The 23,705-nt window shown below is 60.6% G+C and overlaps 1 protein-coding gene across 2 annotated transcripts in view; it reads left to right on the top strand.

Annotated features, from left to right (window-relative positions):
• Positions 1-23,705, top strand: part of GNAO1 (G protein subunit alpha o1) — a 164,783-nt gene that overhangs the window by 140,281 nt on the left and 797 nt on the right. Inside the window, exons 4-8 of one of the 2 annotated variants that reach the window (XM_029924516.1) lie at positions 981-1,141; positions 6,048-6,176; positions 7,382-7,511; positions 20,130-20,283; positions 23,424-23,639. In XM_029924516.1, the coding sequence (XP_029780376.1) occupies positions 981-1,141; positions 6,048-6,176; positions 7,382-7,511; positions 20,130-20,283; positions 23,424-23,611 (762 nt within the window). In that variant the 3' untranslated portion in view covers positions 23,612-23,639. Of the gene's footprint in view, positions 1-980; positions 1,142-6,047; positions 6,177-7,381; positions 7,512-11,247; positions 11,402-13,468; positions 17,120-20,129; positions 20,284-23,423; positions 23,640-23,705 lie in introns of those variants that run through there. The other variant, XM_029924517.1, reaches the window with a different exon arrangement.

Raw genomic sequence — 23,705 nt, 5'->3', positions numbered from 1 at the left:
TGTGCCCGTAGCGTCCTTTGTAAATGGTTAAGTGCTACATGTGTGTGCAAGGTACTGGTGATGGTGAGGTCCCCGGACTTCTCCGAGAGCCTCCGACTCTTCAGAGACCTTCCTGGTTTTGGTGTTACACGCTGTTGATCATCGTCTTTGAAAATGGTGACCCTGTTTGGTATCGCTGATGAGTACTTTTGGGGCATTTCCAATAGACTCAACCTCTACGTGTACCCCTTACGCAAATTACAGCCCCTGAGACAAAGGAGGAAGGGGAGAGAGGCAGAGAGACGGGGAGCCCTTCCCTCCTTTAACCAGGTCTGGGCCTCCCTCCCCCCAGGGAGAGCTAGGCCACAGGTCAACGGCAAATAAGTAACCAAAAATTAATCAAATGAAGTTTTAGCTTTGGGCCAGCCCAGGGCCTAAGCTCTTGACACGGAATGTTGGTAAGACTGGAGAACCAGGTGTCTTCCTTCCTCTTCCCCTCAAGGTACGGCTGCCCCGGGGCCTCAGCTAACGGCAATTCTCAGGTCACCAAAATGTCCCTGATTTGCCCAGTCCCAGGGACTTTGCTCCACCTCGGTAAGAAGTAGAGAAAATTATGTTAGTCAAGAACGTTGACTTTTTTCCCCCCAAAAACGAATACTCTGCAAAACCCCAGTTTTCAAAACAGATGAAAGTAGAGCTGCCCCGGCTGGGCTGGAGGGTGAAGACCAGGGCCCCGACCACGGCCCTCCTGGCCACAGAAGACACTCGGCTGCATGGGGCGTGCTTGGACGTGCCGGATTAGAACGTCCCTGTGACAGAGGGCCCTGAAGGCCCTCGTCCCCCGGGGGCCTTGGAGACCAGACTGTGTCCAGACTGTGCCTAGTGGCCCACTTCTCCTGAGCAGGCCGCGGGCCGAGCATCGGCCCGGCGCCCTGGCAGGTGCCCGGCCAGGGCGCTGACCCCACCGAAGCCTCAGAGCCACCGCTCATCTCCCCTCACAGGCTGACGCCAAGATGGTGTGTGACGTGGTGAGTCGGATGGAAGACACCGAGCCCTTCTCTGCAGAACTGCTCTCGGCCATGATGCGGCTCTGGGGGGACTCAGGAATCCAGGAATGCTTCAACAGGTCTCGAGAGTATCAGCTCAACGATTCCGCCAAATAGTGAGTGTCTTGGGCCTGGGGAGGCCGCCAGCAGGGCACTGGTGCGGGCGTGGAAGGGGACGGGGACGGCGGGCAGGGACGGGTCCACGGCTGAGGTCAGAGGGGCCATGAGATGTTCTGCAGCGGGGGTCAGGAGAGGCATCAGGAAGGAGTGGGAAAGGGCTTCTCCCACCCCCTGGATGAGGACGAGGCCAGGGAGGTAAAGGACACAAGATAACGACCATCTTTCCCCACTGGAGAAGCCCCGACCCCATAAGTTCAAATCGAGAGCCATGGAGGCAGAAAATACTTTACATGATGCCATTTTGTTTTCTTTTACAGAAAATTAACTTTCCATTCCTCTATCTTTAAAATTAAAAATAAGGAAATAATTGAACACATCCTTTGATAGTGTGTTATAACTAAATATGGGAAAGGAAAGAAGAACGAGGGAAGGGAAGGGAAGGAGAGGGAGGAGGCTCAGTGACAGCTAGAAAGCGCTGCCAGGGGAAGACAGGGTTGCCAAGAAAGTGGACTGTGGGGCGGGTGCTTCCTGTAAGCTTTGTCATTTCAGGCTTCTCTGAGGTTACATGCCCTTGTTCCCTCGATCGGGGACTCCACACCCCTGGGAATGGTCCGCACTGCTTGGGAACATGTGTCCTCGAGATGTTGGGGACAAGACCCCACTTTTGCAGTCTCATGCCCTGAGTGTCAGTGGGAGTGTCTGGGCTTAAACCCAGTGTCTTAGGACACTGATCTGTTCGGCCCTCCTCACCCCTGCCATGCTCCCAGGACCACTCTGCCCCCAGGAGACCTTTGGCCATGTCTGGTTCTGACGGTGGTGGTACTGGCGGCTAGTGGACGGAGGCCAGGGATGCCGGCGAACACCGTATGGTGCACAGCCCTCCCTAGCCAGGAAGCATCTGGCCCCAGATGTCAGTAGTACTGAGTCACAGAAGCCCTGGTGACGTAGCAGAAGCTAGGGCCCCGAAAATGGCAGCTGCTGGACATCGGGCCAGATCTGCTGGCCCAAGTAGGGACCCGAGTAAGGGCAGAGCACCTCCCATTTCTGCACACTTAGACTGTCTACCAGGTCAGTGCTAGGTCCTATGAGCCCCAGGTGGAGCGACCCAGACCCCAGGCCCTGATGAGCCCCCAGGGACGACGCGTTGGTGGGCCAGGGTGTGAGCACAGAGCTTCGTGTCCACAGCTGCTGGTGCACACTCAGATTGCTCCTCCCATGGATCTGGGCCTCCCCCCTAAGCCATTCCAGTGGGAAGAGGGTGCTGCCCCTTCTCACCTTCCCTGCCCCTGCTGGACGCAGGTCCAGGGCCTTCCCATCCCCCACGCCCCTTGATGCCACCAGGTCCATGCTAGTTAGGGCATTACTTGGGGATCTCCTGGTGGTTACTTTCATTACTTTAAATGAGAAACTTGAGTCAGTATTTGTCAATTCCCCAAGTCAGCCGAGGAAATCAGCCGCCTTCTCTCTGTTTGTCTCTGGAACAGCGTCCCAGGACTGGCAAGGGTGGTGGACCCACAGCAGTCAGGTTAAGAAGGGCTTTTAAGTGCTTTTTAAAAATTTTTTTAGTGCTTATTTATTTTTGAGGGACAGAGCACAAGCAAGGGACGGGCAGAGAGAGAGGGTACGGTGCTCTAGGCTCCAGGCTCTAAGCTGTCAGCACGGAGCCTGATGCGGGGCTCGAACCCACGGACTGTGAGATACTGACCTGAGCCGAAGTCGGATGCCCAACCGACTGAGCCACACAGGTCAGGTGCCCCTTAAGTGCTTTTTTTTTAAGCACCTCCTGGTTTAGGGTGTGGCTTCACTGTCGTGGTTTTAGCACTCCTTTTCTGAAAGAATCCTGGGTGCAACATATGAAAACAGTTAACAGTGGACTTGTTGTGACAGAGAGAGAGGGAGCCCCACTGGGCCGTATCAGGGCCCAACCCCGGGGGGATGGTGTGAACGGCTCCCCAAGGCCCAGAGCCCGTCACTAGGTCCCCCAGCCCGGTCACCGCACTTGCCGGTGAGGACCCTGGGGCTGGTGCGGCCAGGCTTCTGTGTGGGCCGTCAGTGTCACCCTGCACCCAGGCCTCTGGGAACAGGGCAGGCTGTCCCCTCGCCCCTCTGAACGACCCTGAGATGGGCCCCAGAAGTCAAGAAACCTGAGCACCTGTCCAAGCAGGGCGTGTGCAAGCCAGATCCATGGACTGTTTTTTCTTCCCTCTCTCTCTCTCTCTCTCTCTCTCTCTCTCTCTCTCTCGGGCCCACCCCTCAGGCCTTGCTCCCGCACCCCCACTGAGACCACTCAGGCTCTTGACGGCCTCCCGGAGCCCCTCCTTGAGCACCCCTCCTCACAGTGCCCAGCCCCAGGGACCCTCCCTCAGGCTTCCTGGCCAGCCCCCCTTTCTCAGGCCGCACCCCACATCCTGCCTGTGCCCTCACTGGAGTCCCTGAACCCCCTTCAGTCTGTGCAGCAGCGTGCCTGGGTGATCTCCAGCCTCATCGCCCTAAATTCCACACACCCGGTCGACGTTCACATTTATGGCACCAGCCCAGCCCCCTCCTGAGTTCTGCCTACTTGGTGTCCATTTGGACACCTCAGCACGTCTCAAACTCAGACGTGCCAGCTGGCTCCTGGCTCCCACCCACCCCAGGCCTGCTCTGCCTCCGCTCTCCCTCCCACCGAGTATAGCTTCCTTACACCACGAGGGGGTGGCTTTAATGGGCTCCACGTCCCACGCCTCACCCGCCCCCAGGCCCATGCACAGCTGCCACTGTGGTGTGACCTGCTGCAGGCTCCCTCACCTGCAGGGCTTCGACGGCCCCCCGACAGGTGTCCCTACGCCTCCCTCCTGATCTGCTCTCCTTACAGCAGCAGAGCCACTCTTCCAACACTCTTCAGCAGAACCTTCCAGAAGCTTCCCATCCTACTCAGAGTGAAAGCCCAAGTGCCTATAGTCACTTGACGGGCCTACCCTCGGTGCCCCACCCTTGCCTCTGTCACCCCACTCCGGTCCCGCGGCCCTTCTCTGGACTCATCACCCCTGTCCGGTGTCTGCATCCCAGGCTCCTCCTCCACTGCAGGACGGCCTCTGCACGCACCGGCTCCCTGAGCCTTCACCCAGCCACCCTCTCCCAGCAGCCCTCCACAAACCTCCTCCTTACCAGCTGCCCGCGTCTTTCCTCCTGACACATTCTGTGTCTTACTTAGCCGCTAAGTGTCTCACATGCGCGCGCACACAGGCTCCAGGAAGGCAGGGACTGTGTCGGTCTAGTTTGTTGTCCCCTCCCAGCACCCAGGACAGTGGGTCGGTGGTATACACAGCAGGCCTCTCCCTTGGCCGTCTCCCTGTGCGAGGCTCAGCCAGCACGGAGAGACGGAGGGCCAGATTTTCTGTCTAAAGGAGGTTCCCCGGCTAGGATGGGAGGCCAAACCCAGAGGCTTGCAGCCCTGGGGTCCAGCTGGAGACAACAGAACGAGGGTCATTTCAAACCAGCATGAGTCTTGAGCAGAGGCAGTGGGAGTGGGGAGAGGGCCATGCCCAGAGCGGTTAGGAGGATTGGGAAGGGCGGGGAGGAGCTCTGGGCTGAGCCCAGAGCCAGACACCCCCGTGGGCCTGGCAAGGAGACACTGCGGCCACCAAAGCCTCCAGATCTCCCCTGAGGCTGCTGCTCCCCTGCTTCCACAGAGGAGAGGAGGCCCGGAGGCCTGTTCAAGAGCACAGTGTCCGGAGTCAGGCACACCCAGGCCCAAATCCTAGCAGTATGACTTCAAGCTTACTCCTCCTATGCCTGGGAGCCCACCATCTGGTTTTATTTCCTTAGAGAAAATCCTCACAAGGATCTGAGGCAGGCCTGGATTATTGGTTTGCCAGTGGAAACCCTCATTGGTGAAGCTGCCCACCCTTCAGCCCCGTGAATGTCCTCAAGCCAAGGAGCTGACCCTGACGCGTCCCAGGGCTAGTGCTAATGGAGGACAGCCCCTCCACAGACAACCTGCCACCTCACAGTGTCCTGTGGCTTGGGCCCTCGGGGCTCCTCCCCTGTGGCCTGTGTGTGCTTCTTCCTGCCACAAGGGGTGGGTGGCCCAGCCAGACCTGTGGATCACTGAATGGCCTTCAGGCCTGGCCCACCTCCTTCATTCCTGGTTTTCCAGCCCCACCCCCACTTTGGGTTCAGACCTAATGCATACAGGCCTCCAAAGCCCTTCTGGCTGCTTGGCCTGGATGGGTAACATGCAAAGGCCGAGTCTGTCTCCAGAGCAAGTGGTGATAGGAACAGAGCCCTGATGCCGAAGACGTGGGTCCGAAAGGCCCAGCCCCTGCCCAGCTGTGTGACCTCTGAGCCTCCCTTCCAAGGGTACGAATGGGAAGGTGCGGCAGACACCCTGGTAGACTCTAAGCAAGTGTGAAAGGTGGGCGGATGCCCACAGGGCCTTCTGGAAGCACTCTAGAGTACTGTTAAGGGGTAGACCTGGAGCTGGATGTCTGCCTTCGGGCCCGGGCACACAGCTGGGCAGGGTACTTAGCTCTGTGGACCCTTTGTTTTCTAATCTATAAAATGGGACATTTAACTCAGGAAAACTAAGGATGAAACACGATCACACAAGTAAAGATCGAACGTAACTATTGGTCACTATGATTTTAAGATGAAGACAGATGACGAAACAGCATTACAAACGGTCTCACATAAGAGTTTGACCTTCTCTAAATGCATCCGGAACTGCACACACAGCCCCTGACTCAGTGAGAGGCTCTTTGAAAACGTGAGGCCAGGACTTAAGTTTCTGCTGCTCCATTGGCACCCTGGACACAGGGACCTGGACGAGGGGGCGCCGCCGCTGCCATGGTCGGCCCCCAGGGGGCGCTGGCCAGGGCCGGGCTGGCTTGTTCCAGGGCCCCTGTGTGTTGCCGTCCCCAGCTACCTGGACAGCCTGGATCGGATCGGGGCCGCCGACTACCAGCCCACGGAGCAGGATATCCTCCGAACCAGGGTCAAAACCACTGGCATCGTGGAAACCCACTTCACATTCAAGAACCTCCACTTCAGGTGAGGCCCGGGGAGCCTCCCAAACCCTGGTGAGGACACTGTGACAGATGGGAGCCACCAGCCTCTCTGCCTTGTCCTGTCTGGACACCCAGTTATCGCCCCGCCTTGGGGAACTTTCCAGTTGAGACACACAGTAGATATGAAAAGGGACCTGTCTGTGTGTCTGTTTTCCACAAATTCAGGGGCTAGGATGAACAGGGAGGCTTCCTGGAAGAGGCAGTGTTCTAGAGTGAGTCTCCAAGGAACAGAGAGGATTTGGATAGACAAAGGATGGTAGTCCTGTCCCTGGGTGACTTCTGAGGCGGAGATAGCCCCTCAAAGGCCTCCTTATGAGGAGGGGGAAGCAATGAAGCTGGATAAGACCAAGAAAATCTGTGAGACCCCAAGGACCCGGATTATCTCAGAGCTAGAAGGGGTTTAGAGATTAGCTGACCCACTGTCTCCGAGCACATGTGGGGACACCGAGGCCTGAGAGCAAGCACAGAACACAACTCAAGTCCAGGAGCCCAGAGCACCTCAGAACAGAGGCCCGAGGCGTGAGGCTGGACTTCGCGGACACCCCCTGGAGAGCCATGTCCCCACCTAGGGTAACCTCCATGCGCTGAGGCCTGGGAGTCCCTGGCTTGCCCCCACCTACCTTCCAGATGTGGTTTCTGGGTGTCGGTGGAGCAGAAGGAGAGGCCAGGAGGGGGAGAGGCAGGCAGCCATCTGCCAGGGAGGAGGGGCACAGAGCAGAGGTGAGGCTTTGTCTCATCCGGTCAGACCCCAGCTCCCCCGTGCCGGCTCTCACCGGGGCCAGGGGCACTTAAGCCCTTGTGGCCTCCCTTTCCCCCCACACAACAGGTGACAGTCCCCGCCTGCCTGACACCCCCCAGGCTGGTTTGGAGTTCGCCCAGACCGCAGACGTGAGCAGACACACTGGGAAGGCCAGGGACGGGCTGTGCACGTTGCCCTGAGGGGAGGGCCCCTCGGAGGCGTTCCCTGGGGGCAGCTGAGGCAGGATGCTTAGTACAGCTCTCGAGGTGCAGTGGAGGGTGTTCAAGTCCCAGCCTGTGAGCACAGTCCAGTCACGGGACAGACGGCCGAGGTCCACCTGTCCACACCTGAAGCGGGGCTCCTCGGCAGGCTCCGGGCTTGACCGGCCCCTCCACACCTGCCTGGCCCCACTGCCTACCACTCACAGACAGCTCCTGTCTCCCCACCAGGCTGTTCGACGTCGGGGGCCAGCGATCTGAACGCAAGAAGTGGATCCACTGCTTCGAGGACGTCACAGCCATTATCTTCTGTGTCGCGCTCAGCGGCTATGACCAGGTGCTCCATGAAGACGAGACCACGGTGAGTGGCCCGGGCCCCTGGCCCGTGGAGGCACCGAGGGGCCCAGCTGCACTCTGCCTCGGGGCCCCCAGTGGCACTGGGGCAGGGCCGGCCACTCCCTCTTCTGGGCAGATGCCCGCACTACAGGTGCGGGGAGGCGCCCGCAGCCCACCCCAGCTCAGGGCCTGCGTGCGGCTGGGTGACAAACACCTCTGCCGCCTCTGGGACTCAGGCACTTAGTGCCTCTTCAGTAAACACAGCAGAGTCACAGAAGCCATCAGTTCAGAACAAAATTAAGTAAGTCCCAAAAGAAATCCAGGTTGCAGTCAAGCAAGACTCTATGTAAGACAGAAATAGCAGCTCTTTGCCCCAACAACCCACCCTGGGCGCTGCCAGGAGAGGTGCGGGGCCGGCAGGGGGCGGGCAGGGCCCGCCGCCTGCTGGTTAGCTTCCCTCTGCTGGTGGGCGCCAGCCCTGGTTCCCGCCTGGCCTCCGGGTGTCGCCCTCAGTCTGGGGCCTCGGAAGACACCCGGCTGGCTTCAAAGGGAGGCCCTCCCATGCAGAGGGAGAGAGGTGCTGCCTGATGTGGGCCTGCTCCTGGTCTCCTGCCACATTCAGGCACACACACACACCCCCCCCGCCCCGCCTCGGTTACTATTATCTGTCAAAGTGGGGTAACAGTAGTACCTATGTTGGGGGGCCGTTGGCGAGAGAATGAGAGAATGCGTGAAATACTTGGAACCGTTTCTGGCACAGCAGCGCTGAGCCGGTGGTTGTATTGTCACTGTCCCCAGTGAGGCTGTCCACCGAGCAGCAGGCCCGTCTGCAGAGCCTGCAAGGGAAGCCGGGTGTTGGCGTGATGCCCCACAGAGTCCCCAGACACAAGCCCAGAGCACCTCGTGGGGGTCACGCCCTTGGCACGTTCAGCTCCATCTGTGGGCAGCACGCACGGCCCCGGGCCCGAGCCTCTCAAAGTCGGCGCTGAGAATTTGAGGCAGTCTGTCATCATGGGTAGGGCCTTGAGCAAGGTTGTCTGCTCTCCGGGTCTGTTTCCTCCTCAGCCCCGGCCTGCTGGTCCCGCGGTGCAGATCTGATGGGCTGTGGCTGCGGGGAGGGACGGGCACAGACAGGGGCTGGAGCCGTCGGCGGGGTGGGTGATCCGCGTGCCGGTGTGTCCACGTCGCCCTTCCTGTCTCGGGGCCAGCTGCACCCCGGAGTTGGGTTTCAGCAAAGCCGCCTAAGCCCTGGCTTGTCCAGGGGCGAGGTTCCTGGGGCCTTCGTCGTGAGCTCTCTCTGGTGACGCAGTCGTTCTTGGGGGCCTCAGCAGGCTGGGGCGTCTCAGGTCACTGGAGCTGGGGGGGCGGGGGTGGACGCACACCCTGGGCTGTGCATGGACCCGGACTCGCTGGCCGCCCCGCCGCCCGGGGTCAGTTTGTGGCAGGTCCCGCAGGGCGTCTCCACGCAGGGTCAGCCCTGGCGTCCCTCTCACTGTTCCGCCGGCTGCCTCTGTGCTTTTGGAGCTGCCAGTCACCATCAGGTGGCCACCTACGTGGTCTGGGCTCCACTTGGCTTGTCCCTCCTCCCTCTAACTCCGGGCAGTAAGAAGTAAGGCTGTGCAGTGAACCTGATGCTAACCCAGCCACAGGTTTCAAAGAAAGCAGAGAGCTGGAGGGCAGAGGGGACCCTGTCTCCTGTGGCCTGCCCTCCCGGGGCTGCCCGCAGCTCAAACCCAAGTCCTGGGCTCCACAGCCACAGGGCCAGGACCTCTGGTATGTCGGGCAGAAGCAAAGGTCCGACAGCTACAGGGCCCCAAGCTCCCGGCCCTTGGGCTGCCAGTCAATGCAGGGTCGGGTAGCCACCGGGTGCTGTGCTCGGTCACCCTCCCGGTCTGCCCGCCTGGTCCAGCCCTGCTGCTGAGCGGAGCGCACATCCGGGGAGCTCTCCCCATAGGCGCCTGTGCCTTCTTCTCTTCTTGCCTTTACTGTCCCTCTCCCCCTCTCCCTGCTCTCTCCTCCTGCCCCATTCCCCTGCCCTTCTTCACAAGGGCTGAAGCCCAGGACCTTGGGGAAGCCAAGGCCAGGAACGGGGTCCCCAACATGACAACAGCTCACAAAGTGGCTCGTTGCCACGGGTGCAGCAGGAACAATTCCATCGCTATAGAACTAAGCAAACGTCTGTGTGTCCGGGACTTGGCAGCGTCGGGCTGCCCTGGACCCAGTCAGGCATGGCCCAGGGTCCGGCCCTACCTCTGCCACGGGGCCAGCATGGGCGGCCTCTCCACTTCCTCCTTTGTAAAGGGGCCGCGGTGGCGGAGCAGCCGTGGGACCCACTGCACGTGGAGCCAAAGAACACTTGCACTCAGGACTCCGCACGTGATAGATGGCCCTTGTCAGCACTCCGTCCAAGCACGTGGCTGAAGGACAAGCTGGAGGACATGGACGCTCGGATGCTGGGAGGCAAAAGCTAGACCCTGCTGACCAGTCTTTAGTCCTCAGACTTCCTCTGGGGTCAGCCTGCGCGTCCCCCCCAACCTGGGGCAGGAGTTTGGACTGTCGGGACAGGTGTCTGGAGGCAGCTCCTGGAGGCTGGCCACCCGCCGGCCAGCCGCCCTATCCGCTGCACCCCAGCACCCAGAGGGTCACATCCTGGCCTCCTACCTCAGGCCTGTGGCTCCAGTGGCCTTGGGCCTCAGCCTGCCACCATTTCTTCACTATCACTACCATCACCACTGCCTGCAGGGCCCTAACCTGCCAAACCAAGGCCAAAACCATGAGCAGATTCTGAGAGCCTCCAAGCTGGGCAGGTATGAAGCATCTCCCTCCAAGCGAAACCGTCAGCTAAGAGTTGAAAGCACCAGGTTGTCAGGGCGCCGCTGGGTGACTTTGCTGTGAATGCCTTCCCTGCCCACCTCGCCTTCCATCTCCAGGCCCCGGCCACTGTGGCGGGCACCATGGCCTAGGCCAGCCTGCGTAGGGGCCTCTGGCTGGGCTGGCCTTGACCTCCTGGCCCCGAGACTGGTTGAACCAATATTTCAATTTTTCTCTCTTTCTTTCCTGTGTTCTGCTGGGTTTTTATCTTTCTTTCCGTTTTACTCTGTTTTGCTGGGTTTCTTCCTGGGGTTCTCCTGGCCACTCTACTGAGAAACCAGCCCCAACAACTGCTCCCCAGAGCTGCCCCCGGCCCAGCCACTGCCCAGCCGCCCAACCCAGTCCCCCAACCGCACCGAGGCCACAGCAAGATCACCCCCTAGACGCTGTCCCCCTGGTGGCTGCTTCCAACTCTGGATTAATTCGAGGATCTCTCAGACCTCGGTTAATGTTTCCCAACGGAATGCGTGCACCCTCCCACCCCCGCTGGTGAAACCAAATGAGATCCCAGTAGAGACATCTGCATGGCCCGTGGTTCCGTGTAGACGTGTTGGATGGCGGTGCTGCCCCTGCGTGCATGGTGCATGTCCTCTCCTCGAGCCGGAGCCCGTGCAGGGCCTTCGCTGCCCCAGCCCAGGGCAGCCCACCTGCGGGGGAGGGGACAGCATTCTCCACCCTGCCCGCCCTGCTCTGCTCCAGCCTGTCTGCGTGTGGAATGAAGGAGGGACCGTGTCCCGTGTGTCCTGTGGGTCTCCCCGTCTCCGTCCCTCGGTGGTACGTTCAGCCACGCTGGTGGGCCTCTCCTCTGCTTGTTCCGCTGGGTTGGTGGCCGCGGCAAGTCAGGGCCCCGGGCACCGCCAGCCCTCACTTGCCTCTCCGCTCTGTTGCAGAACCGCATGCATGAGTCCCTGAAGCTTTTCGACAGCATCTGTAACAACAAATGGTTCACAGACACGTCCATCATCTTGTTTCTTAACAAGAAGGACATATTTGAAGAGAAGATCAAGAAGTCCCCGCTAACCATCTGCTTCCCTGAATACACAGGTAGACCCCCCCCCCGCCCCAGCAGGGACAGCAAACCCCACTTCTGGCCACGCTAGTGCCTGAGGAAGCACCCCCCACCCCCGCCAAGCCCGGTCCACCTCTCCTGTGCTCTGAGAACACCCCAGATCCTGGGAGGAAGAACCCAGAACAGAACAAAAGACGGCCTCCCAGCCCACCAAATGTGCTGCAGTGAGGCAGGCCGGGCTGCCCGCGGGGCCTCCTGGCCAGGGGAGCAGGGACTACAGTCCTGGCTCCAAGGCTGCTTGGAGCCGCCGCTTGGTCATCTGGAAAAACAGATTGTCAGTGAGGCGATAGCAGCGGGATGATGAGGGGGTTGAAAGCCGGGGCTTCCCACCAGGCAGCTCACGCCCAGCTCTGCCACTCATAGCAGGTTAGATAACTTCTGGGAGCTTCCGTGTGCCTGTCTGTGAGGTGGGGATAATCACTAGGATTGTGCAGTCCTCCCTCAGGACTTGCCGCACAGACAGTGAGCTAATGAGCATGGAGCTTAGCGTGGCAGCTGGACATAGTAAGTGCTCACTGAACATTTGCTACCACTGTCACAATGGTGATGATAACCGACAGGCACCGTAAGAGCACCTCTCAGGGGGCGCTTAGAAGATGCGAAAGGCCCATTGGCTGTGATGGACTCCTGCAAGCAGGAGAGAGCCTGGCCTCCGGCAGAGGGGCTGAGGCTGCCCCGGCTACCTGCTAGTGTTGCCATGGTTCACCTCACTGGGACGTATGAGCAGCCGGGGAGGCAGCCTGACCAGGGCCCCAGCAAAGGTGGCCAGAACAGCCCAAGTGCCCACTGGCCCTCCCAGGTGGCCAGGGCCTGACCAGAGGGTGAATGGGTAGAGAAGTGGGCTTTCCCAGACTGACCAGCCCCTAGCCTGGAAGGCATAGGACAAGGGCAGGGTCCCAACAAGGCAGACGTGTCAGGGAAGCCCCCACCTCCCTGAGAGTAGATGTGGGGGTCGTGAGTTGGGGCCAGGCAAGCAGCACTGTCTCCCCCTTCCTCGAGGCCAGGCCCCCAGCTGGCATGTACCCAAAGATGCACAAGGCCCTCACACCCACCAGTCCAGTCTACCTTCTCTAGGCCCTAAGTTGGAGGATATGGATCCCGCCCTGGGCTGTGGCCTGTGGTACAGCAGAAGCAGGCAGGATGGGTCCGGCCCCGAGGCTGGTCTGGGGCTGAGGAGGTCTGAGTGACTATCTGTAGGTCCCGGGGACACTCTCCTTCACCTCCAGCCCAGTTTGCAGAAGGGGCTGTGGTCTGGTAGACCCCCAAGGCCAAGCCCATGTGCCTGAGGGGCTCGGGCCCCCTTCCGGGGCCACCCAGTCCATCCAGCAGCCACCCTCACCTGGCACCGTGGCTCCAAGATCTAGTCCCACTGCCGGCCTGTCCTCAGTTGGCTGTGGCGGCCTTGCTCTGCCTGGGCCCAGGCTCCTGGAGCCTGTGGGGGCCTCAGTGCAAAGCGGGGAGCCCCATTCCGCTTCTCCCCAGACAGCAGCCCCTCTCCCAGGCTCACCTGGGAAGAGCAGTGTGGCAGTCCCCAGGAAGGTGGCAGAGCCAGGCACTTGTGAATCCCAGGTGCTGATTTCGAGATAGGAGAGGGGTGAGGAGGAGGCGGGAGGAGGCCCAGGTGGCTCACCGGCATCAAGCAGTGGCCAGAGGAGGTGACCTGGGGAGGACCTGTCTGCAGACTGTGTGCACCAGCTAGGAGCCCACCTGCGCTGAGCACGACCCAGGGTATGAAAGAACATTTGCATCAGGGGTCAGCGGATGCAGATTTAAAAGGAAAACAAGAGTTTCATGAAACAGGATTGACCCTTAATACAGGTGAGGCACAGCAGGATTTGGTCTTTTACGTTGTTATTTTCAAACTGGATGTGGACCACCGACTTGATTTCGCGGCCCCCTGTTGACCTAGCTGAGTCGTTAGGCTGCCCTCCCCCAGTCAGGTTTTGCCCTCAGGGTTGTCACCGGGAGGCCCTGGCCCTAGGCCCGGGGGACACCCTGGTGCGGCCTCGCCTCACCAGCCCCGCACCTGGTCTCTCCTACAGGCCCCAGTGCCTTCACAGAGGCCGTGGCTTACATCCAGGCCCAGTACGAGAGCAAGAACAAGTCAGCCCACAAGGAGATCTACACCCACGTCACCTGTGCCACTGACACCAACAACATCCAGTTTGTCTTTGACGCCGTGACGGACGTCATCATCGCCAAAAACCTGCGGGGCTGTGGCCTCTACTGAGCCCCAGCCTTGCCGACCAGCTGCCTGCCTCCCTGCCTGGACTGCCGCCCCGCCCCGCCCCTGGGACCAGAGCTCTCAGACCACTCTCTGCACTTGACCAAGAAGCGCCAGCCACTGGCACCGAGGAGGAAGGAGGAAACCCCTCCGCCAGCCGCCCCTCCCCCAGACACCAGAAGGCGCGGTAACCCAGGGGGTGGGCGGGGAGCCGAGTGCTCCAGCCTCTGGCCTCCGCTTCATCTCTGAGTGTTGTTTCCTGGGGACAGGGGAGTGGGGGCCGAGGCCACCATTTGGCCCAGAGTGGGTCTGCACTACACTGGGTGACTCATACTCAAAGTTGCAATGTCTCCTCCCATGTGGGGGCGGCGCTGGGGGCAGGGTGCTGGCTGGGGCTGGGGAGGTGGGGGCAGCCGAGGGGCCACAGGGGCCATTGCTAGCTGCTCCGGGGGTCTTTCTGGGCGAGTGCAGCTCCGTCACCCAAAGCCAGGGTGGGGCCAGCCCCACCACGTGTGGGTTCTAGGGCTCAGGCTGAGGCCAGTGCCTCCCTCCTCTTTTGGCCTGGATCTCAGCCTGAGGCACAGGCCCCTCCTTTTCTGGACCATCGTGGCACACCTTGGAGGTCCCCACTGCCTCCTGGGGACCCCCCGTCCCTGGCTCCTCGGAGGTCTGGAAATGCTTCTGAGACTTATTGCAAAGGCATGTCCCTGATGGTCGGAGGGGTCTAGTCAAGAAGGAGGTGGGAGGTGGCAGGGGAGGGGAGGCTGAGGGGAAGTTGCTCTGGTGTCGACCCGGATGGGCGCCTCACCCTCAGTGCTTGCAGGCTCAAGGATGACCCCTTCACTTTCTCCCCGCACCTGGGTCTCAGGCAGCTGCTCCAGAATGTGAGTAGGCGTGCTTTTTCTTCTCAAGTTCACAGTGAATCCGGCTCAAACCAACAGGGCCAGGAAGGGCCCCTCAGGCACCGTGTTCTGAGGTCGAGGAGGCCCAGGGGAGGTGTTGATGTGGTCCCTGCAGCCAGCACGCCAGCATCCTTCTGTCTCGGTGAAGAAAACAGAGTTTGTGCAAAGCTGTTGGGGTCCCGCCAGCCCTCAAGGGCAGAGGAAGAAAGACGGATGGGAGCACCATCCTCAGGGGCCCAGGCTGGCTCAGACACATACCCACCACCCCCCTTCTCTGAAGAGAAAGTCCTCGAATGCCCTGGAGGAGCTTTGCTGCAGAGATACCAGAGCAGAAAGGGGTGGGGTGCCTTGTTTTGGTAACCCAGGCCCTGGCTGGCCTCGGGCAATCAGCATACGTCTCCCTTACACCCAGGAGCCTCCGGTGGGCTAAGGCCACCAGCCAACACTGCAGGCCGGCCCCGTGTGCTTGTATGGCCGTCGGTCCAAGGGGTCGGATGTGTCCATGGTAGGGGAGAGGGCAGCCCCCAGAGGCCTCTGACTCCTTCCTAAGCCCTCTGTGCTCCCTGCCTCCACTCTGGGCTCTCTTCCTGAACTCCCACCATAGCCCCTGGGCTGCCCCAGGGCCCAGAAGAGCCTCTTGCCAACAGCTCTGGGCTTCGTGGTCCCAGCAGGCACAGAGCTCTGGGTGGTGCACGGGAAACCCAGGGCATCCTCCCCATACTCCTTGTCCAGCGCACTTACTGCCGCCCCGTCCCTGTGGGAAGTCGGCAGGCGCCAGGATGCAGGGACCAACCCCCACCAGCCCAGGCCTACTCGGTTTTGCTTGCCTTATTGTGCTGGACCTTGCACCAGGTGCTGGGTCGTGGCAGAGGACAGGTCTCTAGAACCAACGGTCTTCGTGTCCTACCCTGAGCAGCCAAGGCCAACGAGGCAATTTTGTCCAACAGTGAAGACATAGCAGTTATTTCCCAGCGTCACTCTACCCTGGAAGTGATCTGCTGTGCCTCTAACTCTGCCCCGTGACCCCAGACTCAAAATCAGCCGCCAAGAGGAGGGATGCTTGGCCAGCCCCACCTCTAAGGCCATCGCCCTGGAGGTGAAGTCACTGGCCCTCGGGGCCCATGGCTCTCCTAGGCCAGCCGCCCGCCCGACTGCCCTCCCCTGCGGCACCAGGGGCCTGGAGGGGCAGGTTGCCTAGGGCCTTCCTGTCCTTCCTTGCCCTGGGCTGCCCTGCTGCCGCCTGCAGTGCTCTCACTGTCACACCCCAGCCTGCGTGGGGTCCTTGGCTGTCTAACGGAAGTCCACGAGGAGAGGGCACCCAGGACAAAGTTCCCTCCTTGTCCACTGCGCGTCTCCCGTCCACGCCGTTACTGGTGGCTCCAGCATGTCCGGGAGGGATGACTGAGGGTGACAGATGATTTTTGGCTCCGTCGTAGGTGTGGATGTAAGGCGACGATGTGAGTGAGAGACCAGACATGGTGTGGAGTGGGGGGAGGAGGTAGTGTCTCTCATCCACGGTGGCTTCGTGCGTGTCCCCTAGAAGGACCATGCCTTAAACTCTGCGACTAGTTCTAGTTCAGCAGGCTAAGAGGAAACTGGATTTCTAGGAGGGGCGCCTTTGCCAAACCCTTGAAAATCGTGCCTGCCATTTAGATGCCTGTGGGCAAGTTCTGTGCCCTGTACCAACTGCCCTCCCAAAAGCCCAGTCTGGGCCTTCCTGCTGAGAAAACTGAGGTTCCCCGGGGCTCAGCCTGACTGGAGGGAGCCGTGCCTGAGGCCCAGGTTGGGGCTCAGTTGAGCCTGTGGCCTCCGGCTTGAGGAGGGTGTGGGCTCCGCCCCCTGCCTGAGCAGAAAGCACAGCTCTGCATCTCTCGCCATCAGCTGTGACACTCTGGGTTCCATGGCCATCTTCCGTGGCTTTAGATGCCAGCTGCCCTGGCCCTTCCTCTCCCCTCCGGCCCCAGCACAGCCTGAGGGCTCACAGCCGAGTGTGCCAACTGCCCAGGCGTGGTGGCAGAGCCCAGCCCAGTTCCACACCCCACTGTGGAATCCAGGACACTCATGCCGTCCGCCACTGCACTGGGCATTGGTGAGTCTCCCCCAGGGTGGACAGCAGCGGCGGGACCTCCCCACGCAGACCCCCAGCAGAGCATCCCAGGAGCCCTCCAGCCAGGCCTTCCCTCCCGTCACCGTGAGCCCCCACTGAGAGCAAGGGCGTTTACAGGCATCCCCGAGAGGGTGATTCTGCAAGTGTTTCCTGACCCCCGCCTCCCTTCTTGATCCCCACTCTCTCCACCTGGACTCACTCACTCCTGCTCATCTCCTGCCTCCTCCCCACCCACCCCTACTAGGCAAGGGGAGCCTGGGTACTGCTGTCCCTCTGAGTACAGCGGTGCCCCCTTCCATCTCTGCCTCCGCCACCCACACCCATATTAACTGTAATTTTGTAAGAAGAGTGACTTGTTGGTTTAATAAATCTCTAGTTATTGTAATAATTTATTGGCTACCGTAATGTATTTATTAGTCACCTGCCATTAATAAAAAGTGCCAGCTTTTTCTAGTGCCAAGTGTGGTGTGTTGTGTCAGTGCCCAAGGAGCTGCCCCCAGGTGCACCCACATGACACATGTCCTCGGGCCCTGCACTGGTCCGGTCCCAGGACCAGGACCGTGGGCCACCTGGCAAAGGGGCACACTCCCCTGGAGGCAGGAGGATTCTGGGCAACTGGCCTGACCCTGCTGACCTCTTGGATTGTCGTGAGCCCACCTTCCTGTCCCAGTGTGCTTGGTGCCGCCACCGCACTCCCCTGGCGGACACCGCAGCCAGGCGTGTGGCTGGTGGGGGCTGGAGGGAGACAGGAAGGTGACCATGGACAGGAGTGGGTGGCTGTCGCCTGGCCATGATCTCTGGCTTCTTTCTCATTCCTCAAGTTGTGCTGTCTCCACTTTGCATGTACCGCAGCGTCTGTTTTCTCCAGGGCATCTTGTAAGGACTAGCCAGGCTCCTGGCTCGGGGGTGCCGGGCTCCGGGCAGTGTGCAGAGGGATGGCAGTCAGGTGCGTGCGTGGGGAGGGGGCTCAGTGCCGGCGCCTCCCCTCCCCACTGCTCTCGCTGAGTCTCCTGGATCAGCCCTCTTCCAAGGCTCACTCGACTACCCTCCCCACAAAACTGGGTCTGACTGTGCCCAGCGCCTCTCCAGACCACAGACCTTTTCAGTGCGTGTGCACTGTCCCCTCAACTAGACTGTGAGCTCTCAGAGAGCAGGGCTCCAGCTGGCTGTTCCTACAGCCCCATAGCAGCCCAGCAGAGGCAAACCCAGTCGGTGCTGCTGGGCAGAGTGTGGGCGTATGCGCCCGCTCTGCAGCCCCGGCCAGAGGCCGTGGAAGGGCTGAGCCTCAGCCCTGTGGAGCCGTGGGGCCCACACGGCTGGCCTGCACTTCTGCGAACCTAAGCTCAAGGGCCCACATGCTAAGTGGACTCAGCCCCTCCTCAGCTCGGGTCACTCTGGGGATCCCTTCTGGTCCTGGAGTCCTCCGGCATATGTCCCCACCGCATCCCCCGGTGTCTCAAGACCCAGGCAACGCTCAGGACGGTTGATTGTGCAATAGGCCTGGGGATTGGCCTCTGGCTGCTGGGCTTCTGGCTCTTGTGTGAGCAGCAGTGGGACCAGGCAGCTCTGTGTGGTGGGAAGCCTTTTCCTACGGAGTCCTTGGGTCGTGGAGCGTCCCTACGCTGCCGTCAGAGGTGATGCACTGAGCCTGAGTGTTCCCAGCCCTCAGCAGGCAGCTTCCATTCATGCAACCACCACCCGTCCTTATCTGAACAGTCTCCATGGCCACGGCCCCTCTGACTGTGACTGTGCACGTGACAGGGCTGAGGATGGCATGTGCTGGATGAGGCCAGGAGGCTAGCAGGAGCATAGGTGTTAAAGGTCCAGGAGAGAGAAGGACTTGGGCCGTCCACCGCAGCACCTAGAGGGGGGAGTGAAACCTGTCAGTTGTCTGCAGGCTCCCGAGGCACAGCGGAGGACCTGTCCTGGCAACTGGCCTTCGCCGTTGGAACAGGGCTTGGGGCTGAGACCCTGACAGGTCGTCGGTGTAGTAATGCAGTCATGGGAGAGCTGCCGAGGATGCGCAGAGCTGCTCATGACCCTCCTCCTCGGTGTTCCTCTAAGGGCCGCAGACTGCTCACATCCGCTGCATGAACCGTTGCATTGCGCAAGCTCTAGATCTGGCCCAGAGCCGGGCACACGTCTCTGCTCTCCTGGGCCCCGGTGCTGTCACCTCTCAGTGTCCCCCCATGCTTGGTGAGGCTAAAGAACGTGAGGCAGGGGATGCACTGGACTGGGTGCTGGCAGAGCAGGGCCCCGTGAGCTGTAGTCGTCCCTCCGCCATCTTCCTCACCCCCTTCTGCTCTGACAGAGGAAGGCAGCCCTGGCAGATGAGCCAGCAGCTTGCTCGGCTCTTCCTGCTTGCTCGGCCCCAGGGATGCATTCGGCCCCCGCAGAGTAATGCCCAGCGGTGCCCACACCACCTCTCTGCAATGACTTGTTTCAGTCTTCTTATGACAGAGGGACAGGGTAGCCTGGAATTACGCATGGGGCTGAGTGGGGAATGGAGAAGTTTCCAGGGCTAGGACAGGGTCCCAGGGGAACATGAGTGACTGCCCCTTTCCCGGGGAAGGTACATTTCATGGAGGAACCACCTTCCCGTGCGGAAATGGCTTCACTCGCAGAGAGACGTGCTCCACGGTGTTACCAAGAAACATGACCCAAGTCCATGACTTGGTCCTGCGCACACAAGTCCATCCTTGCCTGGGGCAAAAGGCTATTTGGGTTCTGCCAAATTTGGAGCGCCCGTGGCAGTCACTTGCTTGCTAAGTGGACATCTGTGTGCAAGGCAGTACTTCGTGTCTGCATTGCTTCAGACTCCTTTCGGGGTCGGACATGGCTGGGTCAGACTCAGCCAGAGGAAGGATGGACCCCAGAACCCCTCCAAGAAGCAGCCTGGGCAGGAGCCTCTCCCCAGAGAGGTGGTCCCTGAGGATGCTGGCAGGAGCCTGGCATGACTCCTCTCTGCCCACAGGAGGGGTGTAGAGTCACTCACCACTCCCACAGGGCATCTCCACCCACAGATCAGGCCCCAGAGGAAATATCTGGACAGGAAGTGCCGAAGCCCAGCTCTCGGGCTCCGGTCCGGCGCCACCTCCCCCTCCATCACACACCCACCCATGCAGGCAGACCCTTCCGTGGCTGGAGACTGTGCAGTGGGGAGAGTTCACATCGCCCTGTCTTCAGTCTCACACGGGGAGTCACGGCTGTTCCCAGTCCAGTCCCTGCTGTTAGCCCCAAGGTGATGGTGTTGAGTACTCTGAACGCCGAACCGAGTGGCCCTGTGCTGTGACAGGTCACAATTCTACCGTCGCCTTCGGAGGAGCCGTAGGGGCCTGGGAGCCCCACCTGAGCTGCCGAGCAGCCCCGTTCTTCTCTCCCAAGCCTAATTCTCTTCTTCTCTTTCCCTGTGTCCATGTCTGTCCCTCCCGCTGTCTGTCTGGCTCTCTTTCCCCCACCTGGGGCTACAGAACCGCATGCACGAGTCTCTCATGCTCTTCGACTCCATCTGTAACAACAAGTTCTTCATCGATACCTCCATCATTCTCTTCCTCAACAAGAAAGATCTCTTTGGTGAGAAGATCAAGAAGTCACCTTTGACCATCTGCTTTCCTGAATACACAGGTGGGTGTCGGGGAGGCCCCGCCTCCTCCAGGGACCATGAACCTGAGCCCGGCGGCCCGTGGGCTCGGGGACAGGCTGCCTGGCCAGCCGGTGCTGGCAGGTGGGCACCGCTGCCCCAGTCAGTCAGGGATGCAGAGAAATCCAGTAGGGTGGGAGCCGGGTTGGCTTTTCCCAGGACATAGCCCTGGGCATGGTGGGAAATGGACCCACCTGACCCATTTGTGTTGCCACCACGTGACTCGAGAGAGACTTGGCAGGAATCAGGAGGCAGGACAGGACCACAGGCTTCCTCTTTTATGGTGTGCTCACCCTCCAGGAGAACCCCCCAGCCTTCCCCAGTCTCACCAGTGGGAGAGGTGTGCCAGGAGGCTACTGAGCCACACAGCACCTTGCCGTGAATTAGAAAGGGTGAACACGTGGCCTGAGAAGGGGACTGAGCTGCTTTTCAGCCCCTACCTGCTTGGGTGCACTGTGCCCAGTCAGGTCCTTCCACCCTTCCCCCACCACAGCCGTCCCCCTCTCGTCCCCTCCCCCACACCTGCGGTCCCCCTCCTCCTATGCCCCTGGCCTTTTCCCCAAATCAAAGCACCCCAGCTCTCCACAAGCCCCCTCCATCCTTGCCTGCCTTCTTCCGCCTTCTCTGGGGAGCACACTTGCTCTCTTTGGGCTCCCAGGAGGAGGCGTTGCGGATCTCCATGAAGAAGCTTTCTGAAGGGGTGGTGAGGGGGCGTTGCGGATCTCCACGAAGAAGCTTTCTGAAGGGGTGGTGAGGGGTCCGGAACACAACTGCTGCAAGATGGCCGAGCTCTGGGCTGCTAAGGGCTGGAGCAGGGCTGATGGCATAGCAGGGCCCAGCCTCCATCACTCTGGGCACTAGGAAGCTTCTAGAGGCCCCTGCCTGGAATGGCAAGAGAGGAGGATGTGTCACAAGTTGGCTGTGCCTGGAACCCACAAGCTGACAACTCTGGAGAGAGATAAGGGATGGACGCACCTCCCAGGGCTATCCAGGTCCCGAACCGAGCCAGATTCCAGAAGAGATGGATGCCGGCCCCTCCGTCCATCTCTACTACGAGGAAGACTCGGCCCTCACCCTTGGGTGAGGAGCAGGGCCCATCGGCCGTTCGGAGCATGGCCTGCCTCCTCACTGATGCCCCTACTGCCCGGCCCGGCCCAGGGTGCATGGGGAGGGGAGGGGCGCAGTCCCCTGCAGGCAGGGTGCAGCCTCTGGAGCCAGACCACCTGCAGCTTTGGGCGAGTTAGTCACTTGTGCCCGCCTTTCATCTGGGCACCGCAGTAGGTAACAGGAATGCCTACCGCAGAGGGTAGCCATGCGGTTAGACAGAGCAGAGCTGTGTGCCAAGCCTCTTTGCTGCTAGTGCTATTCAGAGGATGAAAACCAAGAAAGGGAGAACCAGCCATGGAGACTAAAGGGAGTCTGGGGGGGAAAGCATGGGACAAACCAGAAAGGCCTGGCCCCAGGCTGCCCTGGGCCGAGGGGGTCACCGAAACTTTCTAAAGACCTGAATCGGTCCTGAGGGACCTTAGCAGCTGTGAGGTCAGCAGCAGCGTCTCCAGCCACAAGCCCCTTCTCGGGCAGTGCCACCTTCTTGGGGGGCAGGCATGACTTTAAGACTCTCCCTTGCCCCCAGGGGCCCACCCTCTGGAACCCCAATCTGTGACACGGCCCGAGGCGTGGTCAGCCGTGGTGCTGTGGAGTGCAGGGCTCCCCCCGCAAAAGCCAGTGTCCGGAATCCAGAAACATTTGAGTTTTCCAGGGCCTCCCAAGGCCTCCAGCTTGAGTTCAAATGCCACCATGATGGATGACAAATGGACCCTGAAGCAGTGGCGCCATGAGCTGCCAAGGCCTGTGGGACAGAAAACAAGCTGGAAGGCAGGGGGCCGGGGGTGGCCGCATGTCTGAGGCTGCTGGAAGGGAGGGCCGGACTGGGCCAGGGTACCGACCCAGCAGATGCCACGAAGCCACGGCGGGGCGTCCCCACCATCTGGAGGGGGCCCCTGGGGGTTCTCCCCTTCACGGGCGCTCCCTGGGCAGGAGGTCCCTTCACGCTGTCCACCCTGGTGCCACTGACTCGATGTCTTCACTGCAGCCGCACCACTCAGGGCACTTCTGCCTTCGGTGCCCTGTCAATTATGGGGTTGAGGAGGGGTCTCTGCCCTGACCCCCGCCTCTGAGACATCCCCACCCCCTGACCTCTGACCCCTCCTATTTGCTAACCTGGCTTCAGAACACCCAAGCCCTGGTCTGCCCCTGTGGTTCACACCCCCCAGCTGGAGAATGAGGCAGGGCAGGCCCAGGGCAGGGGGAGATTGTGTCCCATACCCTCAAAATAAGATCAGATCGTTTCCGGCTGGCCAGACCCTGGCTGCACCAATGAAAATGGGGCATCTTCCTCTAATGGGTTTTAGGCAGTTCTGTGTTGGTCCACATCTCGTGGTAACTGAAAGCTGTCCATGGGGCGGAGCCACGAAGGTTTGGGTCATAGCTGGCTGCAAACCTGCCCTTGGGTTATCCGCACAAATCCCCGCAGGCCCCAGCCGGGATCGAGGGGCTGACCAAGGGCTTGTGGAGGGCAGTGGGGCCCAATCACACATTGCAAGCCCCCCTCAAACTTCCCACCCAGGGGATACCACTGCTCCCACATCCCAGCCCCGCCAGGGGGCCTCCCGGGAGAGGAAGCCCTGGAGAAAGGAGGCACGGCCGGGACCCCAGGAGTCCTGGGTCACCACCCTCTGAGAGCTCTTCCGTCAGACTTCGCTGCCTCGTTTGGCAGAAGCAGCGGGCCTGGTTTAGATCACGGGTGAGTGTCGTGACAGCTGGCCCTGGGGCCCAGCCTCGGTGTGCTGGTCCAGAAAGCATAAGAGGTGACCCACGACCCTCACCCCTGCAGGGCTCCTGGGTAGATCCAGTGTGAAAAAGAGTAAACGGCCTTAACAAGGCAAGAGCCAGGAGAATGCTAAGCTGACGGGGTCTTTAACGTAAAATGCAGCCGCACCTTGGGGTAAGGACCCCGTCTCGTCGTGCTTCCTGGAGAATCCACGACCCACCTCTCTGCCCGCGACACCAGCCCGCGCCACCGCGGCACTCACCGGGGCCCCTGGCCTATTCTGTCTTGTTGCAGGCCCCAACACCTACGAGGACGCGGCCGCCTACATCCAAGCACAATTTGAAAGCAAAAATCGCTCACCCAACAAGGAAATTTACTGTCACATGACTTGTGCCACAGACACGAATAATATCCAGGTGGTATTCGACGCTGTCACCGACATCATCATTGCCAACAACCTCCGGGGCTGCGGCTTGTACTGACCTCTTGTCCTGTATAGCAACCTATTTGGTAATGATTCCGGCACGCACAGAAAAGCTTGCGCGTACACACACACACACACACACACACACACAC

Source organism: Suricata suricatta, chromosome 16 (genome assembly GCF_006229205.1).
Source record: "Suricata suricatta isolate VVHF042 chromosome 16, meerkat_22Aug2017_6uvM2_HiC, whole genome shotgun sequence".
NCBI classification, from domain to species: Eukaryota; Metazoa; Chordata; class Mammalia; order Carnivora; family Herpestidae; genus Suricata; species Suricata suricatta.
Note: the sequence above shows the minus strand (reverse complement) of the source record. Positions and strands in the feature narration are given on the sequence as shown.